We start from the raw sequence: 22,747 nt of genomic DNA, 5'->3' as shown, positions 1-22,747 counted from the left end.
TCAAATTTTACTGGAGGTTGAGAAATTTAAAAGAGTACATCCTTGTTGGTGGAGTGTGGGAGGTGAGAGGGTTGCAAAGAGCAGTATGCAGTATTATCTAAGTCTAGTATCCATGTTGTACCCCAGCACAATTGGTTTTTCTTTACATTTTGAAACTTGCCATGAGAACTAGAAAGACAAAGAGCTGGAATTATTAATAATTATTAGTAAAGTAAAGATAAAGGACCCCTAGACAGTTAAGTCCAGTCAAAGGCAACTATGGGGTGCGGTGCTCATCGCGCTTCAGGCCGTGGGAGTTGGCATTTGTCCACAGACAGCTTTCTGGGCCATGTGGCCAGCATCACTAAACCGCTTCTGGCACAACGGAACACCGTGATGGAAACCAGAGCACATGGAAACGCCGTTTACCTTCCCACAGCAGCGATACCTATTTATCTACTTGCACTGGTATGCTTTCAAACTGCTAGGTTGGCAGAAGCTGGAACAGAGCAGAGGGATTCCCTTATGAGATGTAGTTTGATATTGCCCAGTATTAAATTTGTTTAAATCCATAACATAGTGCTACTTACTGGATCTTAGATTTTCCTGCAGAAAGTCTTCTGAAGCAAATTTTAGCCAGTCAATCTTGTGTGAGAAATGTACTTTGAGGTACTAGGTACGAAGCCTTCAGACCCTGTGTTTTGAGCACTGCTTTTGAACATTGATTTTGAGATCTAAATGTGAGAGCTGTTTTTTCATTATCTGTAAACAAATGATTAACGCCATCTGAACCATCTTTTTCTTCTGTACTCTTCTCCCATTTTTTTTCTTAATCCTTCCATTTTTACCATTGCTGGTATGTGTTTTTCTTTTTTTGGCTGCTGATTTCTCTCTCCTCCTTTCTTTTAAAGAGCCAGAAAAAAGAAAACGAAGCCCAACAGATGGAGCAATCACTCCGGTTGGCAAGGACCCTATGTTAGCCACAAGGGTTGAACCGAAACCCAAGGTGCAACTGCCAGTACCCCAGCTCATGCCAAGGGCCCCAAGCCCTGCAGGGAAAGGGCCGAGGGAGTTTGACACAAGGAGTCTAAAGGAGGAAAATTTTGTAGCTTCTATTGGTGTGTATTTATGTGTATATGGAATGCAGGAAAGTGTGCACTGCATTAGAATCTGATTGCATCTTTCCCATTGAAACATTTGCCTTATCATTGCTGCAGTAATGTGCTTCACTTTCACTCGGACTGCAAAGACTATTCATATATGCTCTTCTCACAGCTTGGAGAAATATTGGCTAAGCATTTCTGGTGTTTCTATGCTTTTTGGAATTTTATGGCGAGGCTAGTGGAGATAGCCATATGATGCTGGCATAGGGAACTTTAATCATTGTTCACATAGTCTTACAGGCCGAATAGTCTGGTCTGTAATGGAAACAGTTTCTTGGGAGTGTGTGCACCAGGGACTAGTTGCCACAAAAACAAATTACTATTGAGAGGAAAATGGCCCAGTACTATGCCATTGATTTCTGAGAATCTGCTCCCAAGTACAAGTGTGCAGGATTGCAGCTTTGGACTTCATGTTCATTCATCTTCAATTCTAGCCCTTGTGCTGTGGGTGTTTCTGTATAATGTATAATCTTATATTTTCCACCAAAGCAAAACCTACAAGAACAAATATAATACTTTTTGCTACGTTCACTCACCATCCAAAGGACAGAAGGAAATAAAGTTTTGAGGGTTTCTAGCAGACAATGCCATGCATATGTAGAAAAAAAGAGCCTACCCAGTCTCAAGAGATTGTGCAAAGACAGCTATATAATTGCAATCATATTTGTCAGATGGGTTTCTGAAGCATGACTCCCCTCCCATAGTTTGAGATGAATTCCCTGTGATGGATACAGTACCCTTCCGTACCAATGTGCATAGGGAGCAAGCAGAATTGTGATAGATGGGGAAAGAAGGGCAGCCATGGTGTGTATACCTTTAATAAATAATAGCACCAGGGAATGGAGGGAGCCTCCAGAAATCTCATTTTCAGTTTGAATGTGCTTATCGCTGTTTGTTTATTTGGTGTTGTTCCATCAAATAAAGCATGGGGAAATTGATTAGGTTTTCTGGATGAATTATAATTAGCTGTCTTTCTCCTACTGCAGACAAATCCTGAATTGCTCTGAAATGTTCTGAGCCTGTTTCCTCTCCCATTTCTATCTGTGCTTTCCCATACCCTGTTTCCATAACAGAAGAAACTTTCTGCACTTATCTTTCTCTGCTCTTGTAAGAGCTGAGTTTGCTTCTTACTTTGTAGCATTCCCAGCTTCTTCCTTCCTATAATTTATTATATATACCCCGCCCATCCGGCTGGGCTTTCCCAGCCACTCTGGGTGGCTTCCAACAAAATATTAAAATACAGTAATGCATTTCCAACTTGAATTTCCATTAAGCTTATTATGATTCTGCCACTGGCCCATTGGGCCAGCATCTGGAATTATCTGAAGTTTTCTGCCACAGGGATGAAAATTTAGGGTATCATTTGAACAGAATGGTGTGTATTTATTTTTTAGATCCCCTCCCCATATTTTGCTATTCTTTTTGCCCTGATGAAAATGATTTGGAGTCTGATATAGTTAACATACATAAAGCTAAAAGAAGCCCAGTGGTTATTACAGGCATATTCAGACCCAAACTAATTGTTTTTTTACATAGTTTTTTTTAGTGTTTATAGAAATAGTTTTTCTTATCCCTTATTACACTTTGAATTGAAATATATTTGGTGGTTTGGGGCGCATTGATACATAAAATACATACTATATTCTTTGTGTAACCCACTGATAAGAAACTTTAAATGTTGACATAAAGAACCTGACACTGTCTCTTTTTAATCTGTCATTTCTGTGAAGGCAAATGAGATCAGGTAGGTGAGTCTCACTTAGCTGTTCTACTCAGCCAGTTAATTATATATAGGTATTAATTTTGAAATCTTGTGAATGAAGGCGATGGAAGTTTCTACCCTGTTCTGACTGAAGATGTGATTAATTATTCACATGCCAGTTATCATTAATTTCTGCTTTGGTACTGCAGGATTGGGTGGCTTATTTTTTATTTTTATTTTCCATTTCCGCCTCTGATCAGCATCTGACATTTTTTCTGTCTTTCTCTCCTGCTTACATTGCATCTTGAGTAGAATTGTGGAACAAGCACAACGAAGTGTCAAAGCAAAAAGCTTTGGAAAAACTGAGTAAGAATATGATAAAAGGACAGAAACTTGACACTCCTCCAAGCCTCCCCATAACTGCCAACTCTCTAAGCCTTTGATTGAACACCCATGCCACATGAGCCATAGGGCAGACAAAGGAGGTCACTATTTCTTAAAGAAATCTAGTGTTGGGGTTCACTGAATAGCCCTTTTTGTATCAGGAGAGGAGAGGGGAAAAATACAGTCTCTTCCAGCCAAGTTTCAAATCCTTCCTTACCACTGAATTATAAATTAAATTTTGGACAGTCTTTCCCCCATGAAATTGTAATCCCTCTTTGGTAGTAAACCAACGTTTTCTGCAATATGTGCATCATGGAGTGTTCTGTGTAAAGATATGTTTGTCCTGAATTCTTAACCAATAGCAGATATAAAATGTAAAGTTCAAGTCCAATGTGAAAGGTCCACAATTATTGTTTGATGATTAATTATTTTGTATGAGGTTGGGAGTAACCTTGGGGATTAATATGAAGAATGGTGGTTGACTGGAAATGGAATGTGAAGTTCTCCATCCACAGAGATGATGTATTGTTTTCTAGGTTGTTGTTTTTTGATTCCCACCCTTGGGACAAAAGAGTGGAATGTCCAGCTAAGCCCCACTTCAACATTCTGCTTTTGTTGTTGTTGTCAAATGCATAAAACTGATAGTGCTTAATAATGCACATAGTTAGAATAACAGAGTCATAGAATTGTAGACTTAGAAGTGACCCTAAGGATCATCTGTTCCCACCCCTGCAGTGAAGGAATCTCAGCTAAAGCATGCATGACAGATGGCCATCCAGCCACTGGTTAAAAACCTCCAACAAGAGAGACCGCTACATTGTTGAACATCTCTTACTGCTGGAAAGTTCTTCCTAATGTTTAGTTGGAATCTTCTTTCTTCTAACTTGAACTCATTGGTTCAGGTTCTACTCTCCAGAGCAGGCATGAACAAGCTTGCTCCAGCTTCTGTGTGACAGTCCTTTAAATATTTGAAGATGGCTATTATATCTTCTCTCAGTCTTGTCTTTTCAAGGCTAAACATACTCAACTCCCTCAACAGTTCCTCATAAGCTTTGATTTCCAGACCCTTGATCATCTTGGTCACCCTCCTCTGCACACATTTCAGCTTGTCAATATTCTTCTCAAATTTTCTTACGTTCTTAAATTGCAACTTCTTAAATTTACAAACTGTATCTTCACTATACAGTGTGTGATTTTAAAAAATATATTGATATATCTATCTGATTCCTTTTCAGTAGCACCTGAATAAAGTAGAAAGTGATAGTAGATTGCTCCCTGCAGTTTCAGGTGAAAATAGGCTATTGGGGAAGGGTTGAAACTCTCCCACCAGCCTTCCCATGTTCCTTCTCCTCCACTTCAAAGTGCCTACAGGCTCTTTGTAAAGAAGGAGAGGCAGTTGAATTTCTGCAGTGTAACATACAGTTTATCCTAACTCTAGTGTAACATATAGTTTATCCTATAATATGCCACTTACTGAATATTTGAAAAAAATATTGCTGACATAACTACAGAAGCAACATTGTATAGTATTTCTATCTGTTTCTACTATACAGTGATACCTCGGGTTAAGAACTTATGTATACAGTCATACCTTGGGTTACAGACGCTTCAGGTTGCTCATTTTCGGGTTGCGCAGCGCACCGAACCCAGAAGTACTGGAATGGGTTACTTCCGGGTTTCGGCGCACGTGCAGAAGCGCTAAATCACACTTTGTGCAGAAGCGCCAAATCACGATCCGCGCATTCGCAGACGCGGCATTGCGGGTTGCGAACGTGCCTCCCGCATGGATCCCGTTCGCAACCCAAGCATCCACTGTAGTAGCTTATTTTATAGCATCTATAGAAATCTTATTTTATAATTCTTTAGAGAACACACTGAGAATACACAAAAAGGAGTATCACTACTTAAATACTGTGAATATAAAGTTTGTTGGGCTGTATAGAGAAGATATTAATTCACATTATAGAAGTATGTAACCAAGACGCCTGTTTACTTCATAAAGTAAGCTGGCCAGATTTAGTCATTGCTGGTCCTAGGTTCTCCTTTTAAAAGACAGGCTAGTGGGGAAACTTTCAAGGATGTTTTTATTATGCCATGTCCCATCTTATAAGTAATAGACAATTATTCTAATAGACTGGGGATCTCTGAAGTCTGTGCCCATGTTTTTTGAGAACTTCCGTATTTAGGTGGAGACGTTACTTCCATACTTAACTGAAGAAGTAGAAGAGACTTGGAGAAGCCTTTGCCTCATTCTGATAGCAGAATGTTTTAAAACTAGACTCTGTAAAAGTGACCCTTCCTCAGCAAAATTACCTTTAATTGGGCCAGTGATTGCTAAGAAGTCAAATAATTTAATTGTGTTATTTGAATGCTGTGCGGTGTAATCCAATGCATATCAACTCAGGCATTAGTCTCATAGGGGTTACTTCCAGACAAATGTGTATAGAATGGAACTTTAACTCCCCTTTATTTCTGTGAAATTTAAGTGTTCCCTGTTCTCTAGAATATGGTCCTTATGCCCTTTTAGTCACTTAATCTTTGAAATGTAGTCATTCAAGTCAAATATAACTTTGTGTAGGGTTTTTTATTTAAAGAAATAGCTATTTCCCATCTTTATGGACTTTTGACTTAGACTGACCAAGTATTAAAGGTTTGTTTTCCCCCCTCCTCACTTAACTAACTCTCTCTGTTGTGCGATCAATTAGCTGAAATACAAAGGAACTTCTGAGTATGATTGACAAAGGTATATTTTTGGCTAATCCATACAGATAAGTCATCTTGAAGGAATTGCCTTCTCTGTATGTATAACTTTGCCTTGAACCATGAATATTCATTCACAGGGCTTAACTGTGAATAACAGTCAGTCATAACCTTTAGTATGATTAAAAATCCACAGTTAAATTATGTGCTTATTAAATTGATTGGAATAATATGTAAATTAACCAGTTAGTGTTTTCATAACACCTTTTTAAATGATGCTTTTGACTGATTAAAGGTATTTTTTAAAAAAAGAATCTGTTGCTAATGTACCTCAGTTGTGAACAGAATCTGAAAACAAGTCCAATGAATTTCATAATTCCACTTTCTATTTACTTCTAGCATCATAGTTAGAAGCATCTAAGTACTAACATAGTCTGGAAATGTATGTTAAAGTCAGGTTTATAAACAAATGCCAGTTGATTTTTGGAATGTTCTATATAATACCCTCTCTTTAAATATACTCCATAGCTAGTATATACAACCTTTGGGATAAGCTGCCCATCTTTTTGACAATTCTACCTTCATGAATAATATGGTCATCTCAAAAATGCACACCAATAGTCTTTTTTTCACGCGCACCATATATATAATTTTTCTTTCTCTCTTGCACATTGTTTCACTTTTTCTGATGTTGGCAGTATCTAGTGATAGACATCATACATCCCACTTGCACTCCTAACTCTTAGTTCATCATATTTAGTGGTATGTAAGGTATTGCTGTATTGTGTACATACGAGTTGCCACACATCATTATTTGTACACATCCTAGATCTGCAATAAAATAAAATAAAATCCTCCAGCTGCTGGTCATGTGTCCCTGTTAAGGAACGGTTGGCAGATATGGCTATGGCAGAAGGGTTGTATTCAGTCTCTTCTCCCTTCAAGCTCTTAATGGTGACCTGTGTAGTCTGCAGTGTATTCTTCTCCTGCCTCCTTATTTCCATTGTACACAGCTTCCAAACCCTTCTCAATTCTGTCTCTCCTTTCATCCATTTTCTTTCTGTCTTTCATCTCATCACGGGAGGGTAAAAAAACATTAAGCTGCATGATCATGGCATAAATCCCTTTTCTTGATGGATAGGGTGGGATGATGAATGCATGTCTTCGTAGCAGCTGAAACTCACTGCTTCACCTTTGTTGTTACAAACTCTGGAGAGCCATGTAATACATCCCTACAATGACTGTATAATATTGCTATTTTGCCCCAAAATGTCCCATTTGAAGCTCTCGTTTCTGGTATGCAGATGATTATTGCTGACTGTTTGGATGGTTACACCATGAATCACTTGGTGAACATGAGAAAAATAATAACTTCGGCTGTAGGTGGTAGCATATTAGATTAAGTACCAAGTGTCCAGCAATAAGATCTGCCCCTCTCCAAAGAGCAAACAGCAACAAAAGCAATCTTGTATCTGTGACATAAGGAAGTGGCTTTCCAGAGTCATGTGTCGACCGTTTGGCATGCCTTGTATTAACTGGAATCTGTCTGGTGCCTGCTTTGTCTCTTTTCCCCTTTTCCTTTCTCCAATGGGTGACTGTTTAAGGCAGTTGGTCTGCTTCTCAGGTGCATTTATGTATTGGACAGAATGGTGGCTGCAACCAGCCAGGCTATATTTCTGGTTGATGCTATTTCAAGAGTACAGGAGAAGATCCTCTGGTTCCCCCCCTTGGTAATTCTCATGCACCAAAGCGATCATTTGCCTTCTGGTTCTTTCATTTTCTTGTTCACAGTAATGAAATATCACTTTCCCTCTCTTTAGGGTCAGAAGGTAAAAAACACTCTCATGATCTGGGGGAGACAGATGAGAAGAAATCCCAGATCAGTGCAGATAGTGGGTTGAGTTTAACTTCCAGCTCTCATGTGAGTGTCTTGAATATTTTATTTATTATTTGAGAAATGCCTCAAGGAGATTGACATGGGGGTAGAATAGTGAGAATTCCTTGTGCCCTTGTCCATAGATTCTGGTTTTCATTGGGGGGGGGGTGTTTACTCACTTTGGGGAAGCATTGATAATTACTGTATTTTTCGCCCTATAGGATGCACTTTTCCCCCTCCAAAAATGAAGGGGAAATGTGTGTGCATCCCATGGGGTGAATGCAGGCTTTCGCTGAAGCCTGGAGAGCGAGGGGGGTTGGTGCGCACCGACCCCTCTCGCTCTCCAGGCTTCAGGAAGCTATCCGCTAGCCGTGGGAGACGCGGCTCTCCCACGGCTACCGGAGAGCTGGCCGGCACCCAGAAGCTTGGGGCACGCTGAGCTCAGCACGCCCCAAGCTTCGGGCTTCGTGCGGCGCTCCGCTAGCCGTGGGAGAGCCGCGTGGCTTCGCGCAGCTCTCCCACGGCTTGCGGATAGTAGCCTGTTCTGGGGGCTGGGGTCGGGGGAAGCTCAGGCTTCCCCCGCCCCAGCCCCGCACCTGGGGGGTAAATATTTTTTTTCTTTATTTCCCCCCCAAAAAACTAGGTGCATCCTATGGGGCGAAAAATACGGTATGTGAAAGCAACACATGTTCCAGTGTTGTTGATTCTGGGAAGCTAGAAACATGAGGCATGAGATTTGCAGTTCCTTAGTAGTCTGGGCCCAAATAAAATGTGTGGTCCGAGTCTCCAAGCAGAAATAGTAATGACTAATGTGCATTATTTTTCTTCTTCTTTGTTCATGATTTCAGAAGAGTGATTTGGATTCTGTGGCAAGTGTGGGACCTGCTGTTATGATCCGAAGCACCAGCCAAGACTCTGAAGTTAGCACAGTGGTAGGGCATGGCTGAAGTGGAATGTTTGTGCTTTATTTTAGTGGTGTTTTTCAGGCTTGATCGTTTGCATGCACTTTCTTACTCAACACCTGTGTAAATTGCAAGCGCCGAGTTCATCTCTAGTGCATACACTCTCCATCCTTCTCCAGTTTTACATTTAATCATGTCCCCCAATTGTACATAAAATGCTCTGGTAGGTATGGGGCTCCTATCCACTGGTCTGATTTGTAAACTTACATATTTTATTTGTGTTTATATTGTTAAATTGTGACATTTGTTTTTGGAAAATAGTTGTTGTAAATTAATGATTGTGGCAATGTCTACAGTTATCTTAAATTGTCCTGTTGGGCCAAAGAATAGACATTTATTAGTGTTCTTTTTCTTTAAAAAAATCTGACTCTGACTTAATTTAAAAGTTGAGGCCCAGCCTTTTATTTTTAATGACTGAAGCTCTAAAAAAGAAAAAAGCATTAAAACATTAAACAGTGCCCTGCAAATAGTCACTTTGCATTCTAAAGTATACTGTGCTGGGTCCCAATGTAACATGAGTTAGCAGAAACCTGCCCCTTTACTTTTGGTTGGGATGCAGGAATTATTGAGATTTAGCTTTCTCTGGAATGGCACTCTGAATAAATCTTTGTCTCCACAGTAACTACTCATATTGAATAAAGGACTGACCATTTAAACAGTTTGTTTTCCTCTTCAGGTGAGCAACAGCTCTGGGGAGACATTAGGAGCAGATAGTGATTTGAGCAGCAATGCTGGTGATGGCCTTGGTGGAGAAAGCGGTGGAAATCTGACAGGATCACGAGGCACTGTGTCAGACAGTGAGATTGAGACAAATTCAGCAACTAGCACCATCTTTGTAAGAACATGCTTTGGTTTTGCTTAGGAATTATTGTAGTGATGGTGGGTAGTGTAAAAGACCTATTAGTTTATGGAAAGCGATCACATTAGAAATGGTCTATCCTTAGTGAAGAAGTACCAGCAATTCTGAGCCAGCATATATATTCCAGGGTGTGCATGCACTGCAAACTCAATTATATATGTGGGAAGCACACTGACCTTGTAAGTGTAAATTGGCTTAGAGTGATAGATCTCTTAAAGACCTTTGGAAATCATAATGGCCTCAAATGTCATATCATGACAATGAAGTATCTTTGAACGGAATGATGTTGGAATGAAACGAAGTGGTTCTAGCAATATGATTAGAAGTTACAATATGTGAGGTAAAATAACTAAGGGTAAAATAAGAGGGTATGAATTTGCTGAACAAATCTGTAAATGGAATACAAAAAAGGGAGGTGTGAGGAAGTCATGAAAATAAGTTAATGAGTGGTACGATATCTGAAAGAGTGATTTTTTAATTTTTCTTTTTAAATTTTGGTTTTTGTCTTTTTTGTCTGTTTGTGTGTTTTTCCTTTTTAAACTTCTTTTTGTAAAAACTTAATAAATATTATTTTTTAAAAAATGAAGTATCTTTGAACTGAGTTGAATTTGAGAGGTGGCTTAAGCTTTTTCTGCTGTCCACTTTTTACCTTCTGAATTATTTTTCTGTTTACAAGGAATATATATTGCTTGCAGAATAATCTTGGTAGTCGAATACATAATATAGAGCAATAGAACATGCCTGATTAAACTGGCATTTAAATTTTTTTTAAAGGGTAAATCTCATAGCTTGAAGCAGACCATGAAAGACAATAAATGCAGCAGTCCTGGGAGAGCACCAGAAGATGCAAGCCTACGAGTTTATCTCTATGAGGGTCTTCTGGGTACGTGTTGACATTTATTTTGTTTGAAGCAAATTTGTTCAAAGCATAGGCATTTTAGTGAAATAGCATTTAACATGCTGATCTTCATTGTAGTATTTTCTAAATAAAAAGAAATTAAAAGAACAACAATCTGATCTATTGAAGTGAAACCTCCATAGATGAGTTTTGAATTCTCTAACATACCATAGACAAATTATCGGCTAAAAACTCATGGTTTTCTTCAAAACATTTTATAAGAAGTGCTTGTCATTAGTATACCATTTTTTCTGTGTATAAGACACCCCCATGTATAAGACGACCCCTATTTTTTTGAACCCCAAATTAAGAAAAAACCCCTCTAAAATAGAAGTGGAAATCCAGACATTTGGTAGTGGCAGTGGAAGGTTGTTGATTTGTGGGGGGTGCAATCGCCCTCAAAGTTTCCAGCATGAGGTACATGTAGTCCATGGTGGTTCTGTCCCGACCCCTCGTTGCCCAGTTGATAAAAGGTTACAGCTCGGGAGCAGGGAAGAAGGAGCTCCCTATGCTTCTATGCTGTGTGGCAGGAATTTCTCCTTCCTGCCACCTGCTTAGCTGTTAAGAGATTATAGCTCAGCAGCAAAGAAAATGTGGTCAAGGATGGGGGTGGGGTTCAGGCCAGAAGACTGCATTGGAAGGCCCTGTGGGCCACATACAATCAGTGGGCTACAGATTTATCATATTAGGTAAAGGTAAAGGAACCCCTAACCATTAGGTCCAGTCGTGGCCGACTCTGGGATTGCGGTGCTCATCTCGCTTTATTAGCTGAGGGAGCTGGCATACAGCTTCCGGGTCATGTGGCCAGCATGACTAAGCCGCTTCTGGCGAACCAGAGCAGCGCACGGAAATGCCTTTTACCTTCCCGCTGGAGCGGTACCTATTTATCTACTTGCACTTTGACGTGCTTTCGAACTGCTAGGTTGGCAGGAGCACAGACCGAGCAATGGGAGCTCACCCCATCACAGGGATTCGAACGCCGACCTTCTGATCGGCAAATCCTAGGCTCTGTGGTTTAACATGCTGTCAAATCAAGTGTATATTTAAAATGGTATCCTGAGCAGGGAAGTTGTTTCTTAACACAGTATGCTAAAGATCAAGTTATATTGATGTATTAGAAGAGGCATGGCCTTCAACCACAATTGCAATATGTAGCATATTTTTCACTGCACTTTTTCTCCTGAGTCTCATTATTCCAGAAAGGTTGCTCAGTCTTGTTATATGTCTCATTTCTCCTCTTTGCTGCCATGTTGCTGCTTGCTTGGAACTATAAAGGGAGGGATAAAGGATCTGTCTGGGACCAATTAGAGGATGCTGCCATGGAAACCTTCTCTATGAGTAATAATTCTTCTTTTTGCTTTTCTGTGTGTATTAAAAAGATTTCTCACATGTATTCCTATACACTCCACTGTTCTTTTCTTGTTCCTGCATTCTTCATTTGGTGAATACTGATAGAGGAAAACAATAACACAGAACGCAATAAAGTTGGTGCACTGCTTTAGGCAAGGTAGCAAGATGGGACCATAAATGTTTGCAATATATAGAGTGAGTTAGGACAGGGAACCTTGCATCTCCTGGCTTGTTGTGTTTTTAACAGAACTGATTTTGCTGTGGTGGTACTATGATGATGATGGTGGTGTTGATTACTTGGCACATCTTGTGGTGAAAAAGGTTTTATCCTGTTTTTTCCTTGCAAAATTATTGGTCTTCTGGATTAATTTATTCTCTGCTATCTAGGCAAAGAGCGATCAACCCTGTGGGACCACATGCAGTTCTGGGAAGATGCTTACCTGGATGCTGTGATGTTGGAAAGAGAAGGAATGGGAATGGATCAGGGGCCTCAAGAGATGATTGACAGGTAAATTACAAAACAAAACAAATTCCTTCCAGTAGCACCTTAAAGACCAACTAAGTCAGTTCTTGGTATGAGCTTTCGTGTGCATGCACACTTCTTCAGATATACTGAAGAATACACTGAAGAGTACACTCTTCAGATACACTGAAGAGTGTATCTGAAGAAGTGTGCATGCACACGAAAGCTCATACCAAGAACTGACTTAGTTGGTCTTTAAGGTGCTACTGGAAGGAATTTGTTTTGTTTTGACTATGGCAGACCAACACGGCTACCTATCTGTAACAGGTAAATTACAAATTCTCTGCAATTTTTCTCTCCCTCTGCATTATTTAGTTTAACAACTTCCTGGGAATTCAGGATGTGATTTTATTCTGAGTAAATTTGTTGAAATAAATAATTACTTTATATTAATTTATGTACTGTATACTGCTTAGAATTTTTTTTATTAAGCAGATTACAATTTTTTCTAACTTTTAAAAAACAACACATTTAAGACTTTGTTCCAAATTTAATTTTCTTTATACACAAAGTCTGTCTTTTGAAATATTTATTTATTTAAATTTGTATGCCACCCTTCATCCGTTACATCTCTGGGTGGATATCAACATAAAATGCAATATAAAAATGCAAAATACATGATAAAAGCGAGAACAAAAACCACAAACCAATAAAAAACCCTCCCACCACCTTGGACCTCCCTGAACCTTTGCTTGTCTTTTAATGTTGGGCCTATAAAAGGAAATGTAACTTAAGGCTAAGTTTAATTTCTGGCCATCTGGTACTGGGTCTGTGGAGAGATTTAATTTTGTTAAAAAAGATAAAAGAAGGAAGAGGATGCAGGACATTTTGCATCTTTCTTTGCAGTTAGTGGCTAAAAGTCCATCAGAGACTCAAGTACACGTGTGTTCCTTTTGTAGGTATTTGTCTCTAGGAGAACATGACCGGAAGCGTTTAGAAGATGATGAAGACCGCTTATTGGCTACGCTGCTTCACAATATGATAGCCTACATGCTTATGTTGAAGGTGCCATTTTTTCATATTTTAATTTAATTTTTGCACATTTTTGTGAGACTTGTGGTAGGGTATGGGAGAAATATGGGTGTCCTGTGGCCACAAATTTTTAACTCCCCCATGCAAGAGCAAACCCATATTAATTGCAGAAATAATGAAATGTCATACTTTGTTTTTGCTTTGTTTTTACGTCAATGGGATGTATTTGAGCACTTCTTTCTTCTTACTTGATTTCTGCAGTTACTTGTTATCACACAGTTTCTTCTCTTGATTGACCTGTTTCTATGGTAGTTTAAACTCTTTGAAAAACAGCAAATGAGTTCTTGACTATGTACTGAAATATAAATATATATGCAAGTGCCTAGGGAGATGTCAGTAATCAAATGCTGTATTTTGCTGTGTAGGTGTCCAAGAATGATATTAGGAAGAAAGTGCGCCGTTTGATGGGAAAATCTCACATTGGCCTAGTGCATAGTCAAGAAATAAATGAAATACTCGACAAAATTGCCAATATAGTAAGTCTTTGACTACCTCTGTATCTATATCTCTGTTCCTTCGATAGGAGAGGAGGATTATCTTTCACTGCAGTTCAGATGGCAGTGTTGATTGCTACAAATATGAAAAGAGTTATGTTCCTCTTCTATAATGTATTTCATAAATTGTGTACAAGATTAAAATACTGCAGATAGAAACATTCTGATATCTTGCCTTCTGCATGTACTTTTTATGGCAAGGGCTAGTGGGAGCCAGATCTTTGGATGGTATAGATTTACTCAGCAATACCTTGCTTGACAGAGACTCCTCACCTGTTTTATTCAAGACAGGAGACACAGAGGTCAGATCTTTCTGAACTTTTTATAGTGTTGCTCTCAAGAGCTGTAGAAGGAAATTCTTGCTACAAGCTGCCTTCTCACTCTGTTGCCTGGGCTGGGGTCTGCCAGTTTCCTACTGGACTGGAGGCACTAACTGCTGCTTCCTAAACTCCTCCTTAGTAGCTGAATGGGTAAGCAGCTTCTCTAGGCTTAATCTCTTGTTGTTTTGTTACAAGCCTGGGTAAGGAACTGAACCAGCTGCTTCTGGGGGAAACCAGCTCTTTTTATTGCTGTAGTTGCTGGCCGCTTCTCCAGGGTGGGTGTCTTTGGGGCTTTTTGAAGATGCTATATCCTGAGATTCAGTGAGAACCCTCAGAACAGCTGTAGGGGAGAGGGGGGAATCATTCCACTTGGCAAGCTTCAATGCTTGTGCAGACAGAACAATTGGAAGAGCACAGCACTGAATTCCATCTTTACTTCTCTGATAGTGCTACTAAAAGAGAAATTAGTTGATGGGTTTCCCATGTTCTTTTTGCTTGCTGTGCCTCCCCCACCATACACATGTTTTTAGAAAGCATAGTTGTTGCATGTGCATGTTACATCAGTGTGTAGATACATTGTGTTAAGTGTATGCTATAAAAACATAATTGGGTGCAGGCTAGCCAGATTCTCCTCTGACTCTGAAAACTTTGGGTGCAGAGTTATAGACAACTCCCCATTTGCACAGGGGTCTGGTTCTGGGTCTGGGTCATTGTGCACATCGGTGGAGCATGTACAAACTCATAAACCTGCCCCATTCCTCCTCCTTACGGGGCTGAAAACTGCTCCCTAGTACTGAAAAAATACTTGGTGCTTTTCAGTGTTTTAATCCAATTTTACTTTTGTATACGAGATGGGTGAGATCTGACTTGCTGAAGCTGAAGTAAAGATTAAAGTGGAAGGTTTTTAATAGGATTTTTCCTTCTATTTAGAATGGCAGGGAGCTCCAAATCCGACCCAGTGGCAGCAGACATATCAAGAAGCAAACATTTGTTGTACATGCTGGCACAGACACAACAGGGGATATCTTCTTCATGGAGGTAGAGACCAGGTTAAAAGTTAACAAAATGATTGCTGTTAATTGGGTTGTATGGCAATTCCTCTCTAATAATATATACGTCTCCAGGTATGCGATGATTGCATTGTGCTGAGGAGTAACATTGGCACGGTGTATGAACGCTGGTGGTATGAGAAGCTCATCAACATGACATACTGTCCCAAAACAAAAGTGCTTTGTCTCTGGAGGAGGAATGGCCAGGAGACACAATTGAATAAGTTCTACACCAAAAAGGTACATTTTCTACAGTGTTCTGTTTACAGTGTCTTAGTATTTTACTGGACCATTTATGTTTTATCTGTCTTTGAATCTGCTGCAGAGTTTTGATGCTGAGATAATCAGCAGCTGACATACAATGCGAGAAGCTTTTCTTAAGTGGTGTCACCAGATATTGTTTCCATGGTTTGAGTTGCACCACTCTCCACCCATAACAGCAATTTTAAGCATAGTTTCCAATGGAGAGATGTGGGTAGAACATTGCTATTGAAATGCTCACATCCTAATCTTGGGTTTATGTTGGGATAGATGCATCTTGGATCTGGAGACCTATGTAACATTTTTGCCTGTAACATGAGGAAGTTACAGTGCTTTGTTTTAATAAAATAACATATTTGGATAGCATTAATTTACACACATATAGAGAATTTCAGAATCAGCTGTTGCAAATTGTTTGTAAGGGAAACAGTTATAACATGAGATTCTATGACTAAAGAAAGATGGGATATAAATTTAATAAAATAAAGAAAAAATAGAGCTATATATGTGGACCAAACACCACTGTTTATTTGTTTATAAAAATACATATAAGAGAATCTCATATAAATCTCATATAAGAGATCAGTTCAAGAAAATTTACAAATGCAAAAAGCATAAAATGCCATTAAAACAGAATAATCATAAAAATGTCTTGCCTTTAAAGTTCCCCATCCTTTCATCCCAAACATATTTCAAAATAATGCCGCATTTTGAAATAACCATATTTTATTATTTAAAAAGTATGGTCTAAAATACTACTATTATTTCCTGTGCATTGTATCCCAACTTTCCTTCAAGAAGTTGAGCTGCTTGGAGGAAATGTGGCAGATAATTAATATGTACTTAGAAATGTTTGTTTGTATGCTTTATTATTCTTTGCGCTATTACGTTCTCGCCACTGTATTAGCTCTATGTTTTATGAATCTCCATTATGTATCTGCAGAAAACCTATTTATTTATTTATTTATTTGAATCCGTTGTAGTGCCGGGAATTATATTATTGTGTAAAAGACAGTATGGAGCGAGCAGCGGCAAGACAACAAAGCACAAAACCTGGTAAGAGCCTTAACGGCCATAGATGAGCTTTGGCAAGTGCCACAACTTTCTAAAAGAGTTTTTGGGTGTGTGTTGTCCTTTATATTAAAGGGTCTGAAAATACTGCCCCTCCTTTTCACTCTGGAAATGCTGATGCCAGAAAGGAATTTGACTTTCCTTCAAGGAATTGCCAGGGGAGAAATAAACATTTATTTCCCCTGATATTGCTGTAATAATGGGATACTGAGCTTAGCAGCCAGATGACTAGGACATGGTTGCTCTTGAATCTTCTCTTCCACCAAGCCCCACAAATGTCCTAAAGACCCAAAATCTCCCAGCACCTCCAAGATACACACCTGATCCTTTGCAGAAGTCTTAAGCTCCACTAGCAAAATTGTACACAGCTACACATTTAGACATTTGCAGAATTTTTTAAAAAATCCATATATGTTCAACAACTCGTAGGTGTGTAGGTAGCCTATAAGGAAATGAAGGAAATGTCACTTATTTCCTGCTCACAGAGCCTTTCTCCTGCTCAGAAAGATTGCCAAAATGATTCTGCAGACTAAAACCACTCCCAGTTTAAAGTGTAACATTAGCACATCATTTGTCCACACTGAAAATAACAGTGCAAGTGTCAGCAAGATTGTCACCCATCGGGCCAGAACAAAACAGTACAAAGTTGCAGGAACATCAACAGATTGGCCCTTGTGTTGTGAGGCTTGTGAGTCAGTGAGACATTATAGCAGGGGTCCGCAAACTTTTTCAGTAGGGGGCTGGTCCACTGTCCCTCAGATCTTTTGGGGGGCCAGACTATATTTTGGGGAAAAAATGAATGAATTCCTATGCCCCACAAATAACCGGAGATGCATTTTATATAAAAGCACACATTCTACTCATGTAAAAACTCCAGGCAGGCCCCACAAATAACCCAGAGATGCATTTTATATAAAAGCACACATTCTACTCATGTAAAAACTTCAGGCAGGCCCCACAAATAACCCAGAGATGCATTTTACATTAAAGGGCACATTCTACTCATGTAAAAACACACTGATTCCCGGACCGTCTGCAGGCCGGATTTAGAAGGCGATTGGGCCGGATAGTTTGCCTACTCATGCTTTATAGTAACATAATGAAATGCTAGGCTACTGCTTAGGGCTAGAGCTCTTTGGTTATCCTTCATAAGAATTTAACAGGCATAAATGACAAAACATATCATGATCTCTAAAGTACCAGTCTTTGCAGACATCTAGTTAGCATCTCTATATTGCTTATTGTTATCCATGCTATAGAAATCAGATGTGCTATGGCACCATTTTGAGGAACGGGTTTGCTTCTTTGATCCTCCTCTAAATGCAGTATCCTATGTTTTTCTGTGTACGTAAATCACTTTGTATTGGGAAGCATTTTCCTCCTTTTTTTCTGTTTTCCTTTTACATTGCAGGCCCTGAACTGGGTGGGGAATTCCCAGTGCAGGATATGAAAACTGGTGAAGGGGGGCTTCTCCAAGTCACACTGGAAGGGATTAACCTGAAATTCATGCACAGTCAGGTAGGAAAGAACCCTTGAACAAGAGTATTTGAGCATGGAGCTTCTTAAAGTGCACCAATAAATGTGTTTCCTCTTCCCTTGGGGAGGTGAAGGAGAAAGACAATTATTTTCCTCCACAGTTAAGAGAATCTCAGTGTTAGTATTCAAATTATGTAGTATCTGTCTCCGAATGAAATATTAACTCTATATACTAGTATGCAGAATTCACAAATTGCCAACAAAAATAATGGCCCTAACCCAAATAATTCTTTAAATGAGCTTTAGTTTTTCTGCAACCAGGATATGGGGTTGTTCATTCAGTCTTCTTAATGATGCTATAGATGTATTTTGTTCTTTCAAACTGAAGAAAAAAATGCAATTCAGGTGATGGTGAGGTTTGCTTACATTGGATTTCCAAAACAGTTTCCAACAATATTTAGTCTTGGAACACTGAGGTATATTGTATGGACGTAGCAAAAAACACTGTTTTTTTTTATTAAAAACAACAACTGTCCAGCCTTATAGAACAATTTGCTCACTATTTAACTTGGGTGAATTCATGACTATTGTTTTATGGAAAAATGAACTAAAATTGGCATTAGCAAACTTTTTTTAAAATGTAAGGTATCCCGCAACACGTGTAATTCATCTGCAGCGGTGCTAGGTATATGGGGCGCAAGGGGCTCCAGCCCCCTAATATTTAGGGGAAAGGTGCTGTGCCCCCCCAATATTGAGGGGGCTGCCACTGGCCAGCCTCTGCCCAGGAGCCGGGTAGGGGCTGGGACGAACAAGAGCAAAGATCGCCGCCCTCCATGAGTCCTGCCCCTGCCCGGTGTACACCAGGTGGTGTCACATGACGCATCACGTGGCTGCACCCCCTAAATGGGTGGGGCAGGGCAGTGTGGTTGAAAGTGGAGGCTGTTCAATAAATCAGAGAGAAACATTTTTTCTCATAAAGATACAGATGTAATTATTTATTCCCTTTTGAATCTGTCATTATCTCTAGGTATAGAGGAAACACAAACGGATTTGTGTGCCACTCTGTTCTTTTCTCTGGATGTGTTTTCTTTTTTGCTTCTCTTGATCATTGTTTTTCTTTTGCTTGGTGTTCATGTTTGTTTTGCATATGCTGTGGAATCAATTTTAGGGTTGGGTGTGTGTGTGTGTGTGTGTGTGAGAGAGAGAGAGAGAGAGAGAGAGAGAGAGAGAGAGAAATGGGGAGAGAGTTAAATTTGTCAGTCAGTCTTTTGTGCAGTGTTCTGTTGTTGTTTTTCTAAGTTTTTTTCTAAGTTCTATTGGTGTCCCTAGGAGCCCTAGGCTGAGATTCAGCGAAGCTGTTCACATATGCTGGGGAGAAATATACATACAGGTGGAAGTTTTTTTGTTTTTTTTAAACTTTCCAGTATGGCCACTTGCACTGCTCAAGAAGCAAGATGCTTTTTAGCAGAAATGGCTCTGTGGGATTACATACTCACTTTTCAACAATGATTGAGCATTTGCTACTTTGAATACATGGGCGGGGGGGGGGGGTGTAGCTAATGAAGCACAGAAAGCGGTGATCAGAAGTCTTTGTGTATAAACCTGATTTCCTTGAATTTCTAACCATTTGGGCTATCTCATCAAATGTGTCTACCCAAACCTGTGTTTGCCAGGGTGACATGACTGCATGAATTGGGACTTTTCTTGAGGAGAATCGGTGGGCAGAAGTGGCGTGTGTGAACCTTCTGGCACCTATTGATTCCCCCTGTAAATGCCTCCCTCCACTAGCTGTTCCCCCCAGTTGGTCTGGCTTCTGGTCTTGGAATCGACATGGGGAAAAATTGGTTAACAACAGTAAGGCAGGGATTTTCAGGAGATAATACAGGGGCAGTGGAAGGATTTAAGCACTATAATGCATGAGCGTAGCCAGGATTTTTGTTAGGAGGGGCAGGCTTTTGTTATGGGGCAGAACCTCAGATTTGTATTGGTTGGTATTGATTTAGGGGGGCAGCTGCCCCCTGCCCTCCCCTTGGCTACACCCATGTTATAATGACAGAGTTTGGAATCCTATAGTTGCCTCATAACTTGCCATTTGAGCCTTGGGAATAAAGCAAGTCAATTCTTTATAAATTTTCAAGTGTATTCTAATTCACCATTTATTCTAAGTGTATTCTAATTCACACTTCTCTGTGTATTTAAGCTGTTTGGGGGACTGTGTCAACTGAATTGTACATACCTTTCATGCCTTTATTCCATCATGGAAATAAGATAACTTACACAGGGTTCCCAATGGTTTGCCAACGAAGTAGCAAAATCATGTACAGTATCCTTAAATCATGCTCTGGGGCTATAACTTTGTCCACTGTTGCAATCTGTAATCCCAGATGCAGCAGTAGATTCCCAAAGCACCCCAAAACTGTAAACCCAAATGGACTCTAGCATGATAGGTATTGCTGTATTTTGCCCAAATAACAAGCCCTTTGTTGTGGTATTGTCAAGATTTGGAAACTTATTGTTCGAAGACTGACAACCTATTTTTTGCAGCCATGCACTGGGTAAACACTGAGATTGTAGATTCTGGTAAAACAGAAAAGGATAGAGATAGGTGTAATCATCCCTTGTAAGCTTTTTATTTATTTTTCTGATAAATGAATGATTCTAAGGACTTTGTCAGTTATGCAATATACAACATAATAAACATGTTATTCAGTTAGTTGGGGAACATCTTTCCCTCCAGAAGCATTTCTGTTTCAGGGATGTTGCATCTTTTCCTAGGAATTAGTACTATACTTTTTTAAATGAGAAATTGCTAGATTTTTAAGTGTGTTTTAAGGAACAAAGCAGTCTCCTACTTATCTCTCCCATCATATCCCTGTAAACAGACTATCCTCCCTTTCTTTGGGGATGGCATATCATAATATTGACATTTTATGTATCCTAGTGTAAGTATAGTGCTAATAGAAAAACACCTGGGATTTTGCCACTGTTTGGAGAGATCTTAGTATAGAGATATTCTGATTTCCCTCCTGTACTTTTCCACATAGGCCATATATTACCCCTCGTCCTGAATGAAACAGCTGTGATTGCACTTTCCAAGATGCGCATGGATGTTTGAGAAGCTACTTTGGGTGTTGAATGGACTACTACAATAAGATAGCTTATTTATTTTCACACACTTGGGTTTCTGAGTCAGAGAAGTGAAAACCTGCTGCTTCATTTTTTCCCTCAACCTCCCTTTGTTTTAGCACTTAGTGTAATTTGCAGTCTGTAAATCTTGAGCATCGTCACGTGTGGAAATATAGAAGAAAAACCCTTGGTTTGGGTGGGAAGCATGGCACCTCTTGCCTGCCCTCTGTGCCGGAGGAGGATGCATGGAGAGGCAGACATTTAATGGGATGGGGCAAGACCACAAATGACAGACCAAATCTGGAAGCAGTCTGTGTCCCTCCTTTTCTTTCATTTCAAAGTGTGTTGGTTTTTCTTTTTGCTGTAACTCAGTTGAGTGCCTGAAGGGGGTAGCAATGTTGGATATGTCAAGAGTTACTAACTCTTTCGTTTCTCTTCCATGCTTTCTCCTCCTGCAAGGAGCGGAAGGTACTCCATCTTCTGCTGTCTTAGCTTCTTAGCCTTTTAAGTTGTTTCTTGATTTCTAGCATTGTGGCAATTTTTGGATTTTTAGTTTCCAATTTCTCTTTCTTTTGATTTAAGTAGTAAACTATAGTTGAACTGGTAGTATGTGCTACAACATTCCAAGTTATAACTGCTGTGGTGTGCTTTTTGTTCTTGTTTTATTTTGACATTGCCTTCTTTATTCTAATCATGTGTCTTCCTCCTCTTTTCTTTCAGGTTTTCATAGAGCTGAATCACATTAAAAAGTGCAATACAGTGCGAGGAGTCTTTGTCCTGGAAGAATTTGGTAATTACATTATTTTGATATTAGGTTTGTACTCACATGGCAGTAACTCAAATTTCTGATCCTCTCCATGAGGCAGAACTGTATCTTTTTGATAGATTTTTCTTTTTGGGGGGTGGCAGGGAAAGGTCAAAGGAAGCAGCATAAATGGTGTCTAAACAGGTTATTAGAACTGAAGAAGACATGAGTGAACTTGAGGCATTGTTAAGCTTAGATAACAAGATTTTAGAGCTGGAGTCATCAACCTTTTGGGTCTGTGGGCATATTTGGGAATTTGAGCAACTCTTATGGGCACCACCACAAAGCAGCTACTATGGGGATCTGCCCGGTCAAAAAGAACAAGTTACTTGCCCAAGAGTCTGAGTACAATACATCACCATGGCATATGTGAAATCCTTTTTAGTGTCCCCAGGATGAACTATAATCCCCAGATTCCCAGATTCCTTTCTTTTTTAAAGTACATTTCTAACAATTGTAGAACCTGAGATATAAGGCAAAACTTATAGGCACTATTCTTCCCATTTTGGGGGAGAAATTGGCTGCTTCATCCTTTCAGTGCTTTATTTTGCCTCCCCCAATGGAAAAATTCCTGTGGACACCCATGTCTGTGAGAGATGCACTTGGACAGAGAGACAGGGAGAAATGCAGGTATGAAGTGTGTTGTGTGTGTGTGTGTGTGTGTGTGAGTGAGAGAGAGATTTTCATGTGCATATGCGGTTTGTATGTGTGCGGTGA

General features: G+C 39.6%; 1 protein-coding gene across 36 annotated transcripts in view; it reads left to right on the top strand.

The window, feature by feature from the left end:
• MADD (MAP kinase activating death domain) overlaps positions 1–22,747 on the top strand; it is an 83,051-nt gene that overhangs the window by 50,521 nt on the left and 9,783 nt on the right. For 7 of the 36 annotated variants that reach the window (XM_081855405.1, XM_081855432.1, XM_081855413.1 and 4 more), the window contains 15 exons: positions 891–1,097; positions 3,157–3,210; positions 7,749–7,849; positions 8,653–8,736; positions 9,443–9,601; positions 10,400–10,508; positions 11,799–11,861; positions 12,261–12,381; positions 13,296–13,401; positions 13,794–13,904; positions 15,173–15,280; positions 15,367–15,531; positions 16,536–16,608; positions 18,035–18,141; positions 21,946–22,015. In XM_081855405.1, the coding sequence (XP_081711531.1) occupies positions 891–1,097; positions 3,157–3,210; positions 7,749–7,849; positions 8,653–8,736; positions 9,443–9,601; positions 10,400–10,508; positions 11,799–11,861; positions 12,261–12,381; positions 13,296–13,401; positions 13,794–13,904; positions 15,173–15,280; positions 15,367–15,531; positions 16,536–16,608; positions 18,035–18,141; positions 21,946–22,015 (1,638 nt within the window). The remainder of the gene's footprint in view (positions 1–890; positions 1,098–3,156; positions 3,211–7,748; positions 7,850–8,652; positions 8,737–9,442; positions 9,602–10,399; positions 10,509–11,798; positions 11,862–12,260; positions 12,382–13,295; positions 13,402–13,793; positions 13,905–15,172; positions 15,281–15,366; positions 15,532–16,535; positions 16,609–18,034; positions 18,142–21,945; positions 22,016–22,747) is intronic. The other 29 variants (XM_081855421.1, XM_081855409.1, XM_081855401.1 and 26 more) reach the window with 8 other exon arrangements.

Source organism: Podarcis erhardii (assembly GCF_964252035.2).
Source record: "Podarcis erhardii genome assembly, chromosome: 1".
Classification (NCBI taxonomy): domain Eukaryota; kingdom Metazoa; phylum Chordata; class Lepidosauria; order Squamata; family Lacertidae; genus Podarcis; species Podarcis erhardii.
This window is presented reverse-complemented; position numbering and strand designations above follow the sequence as displayed.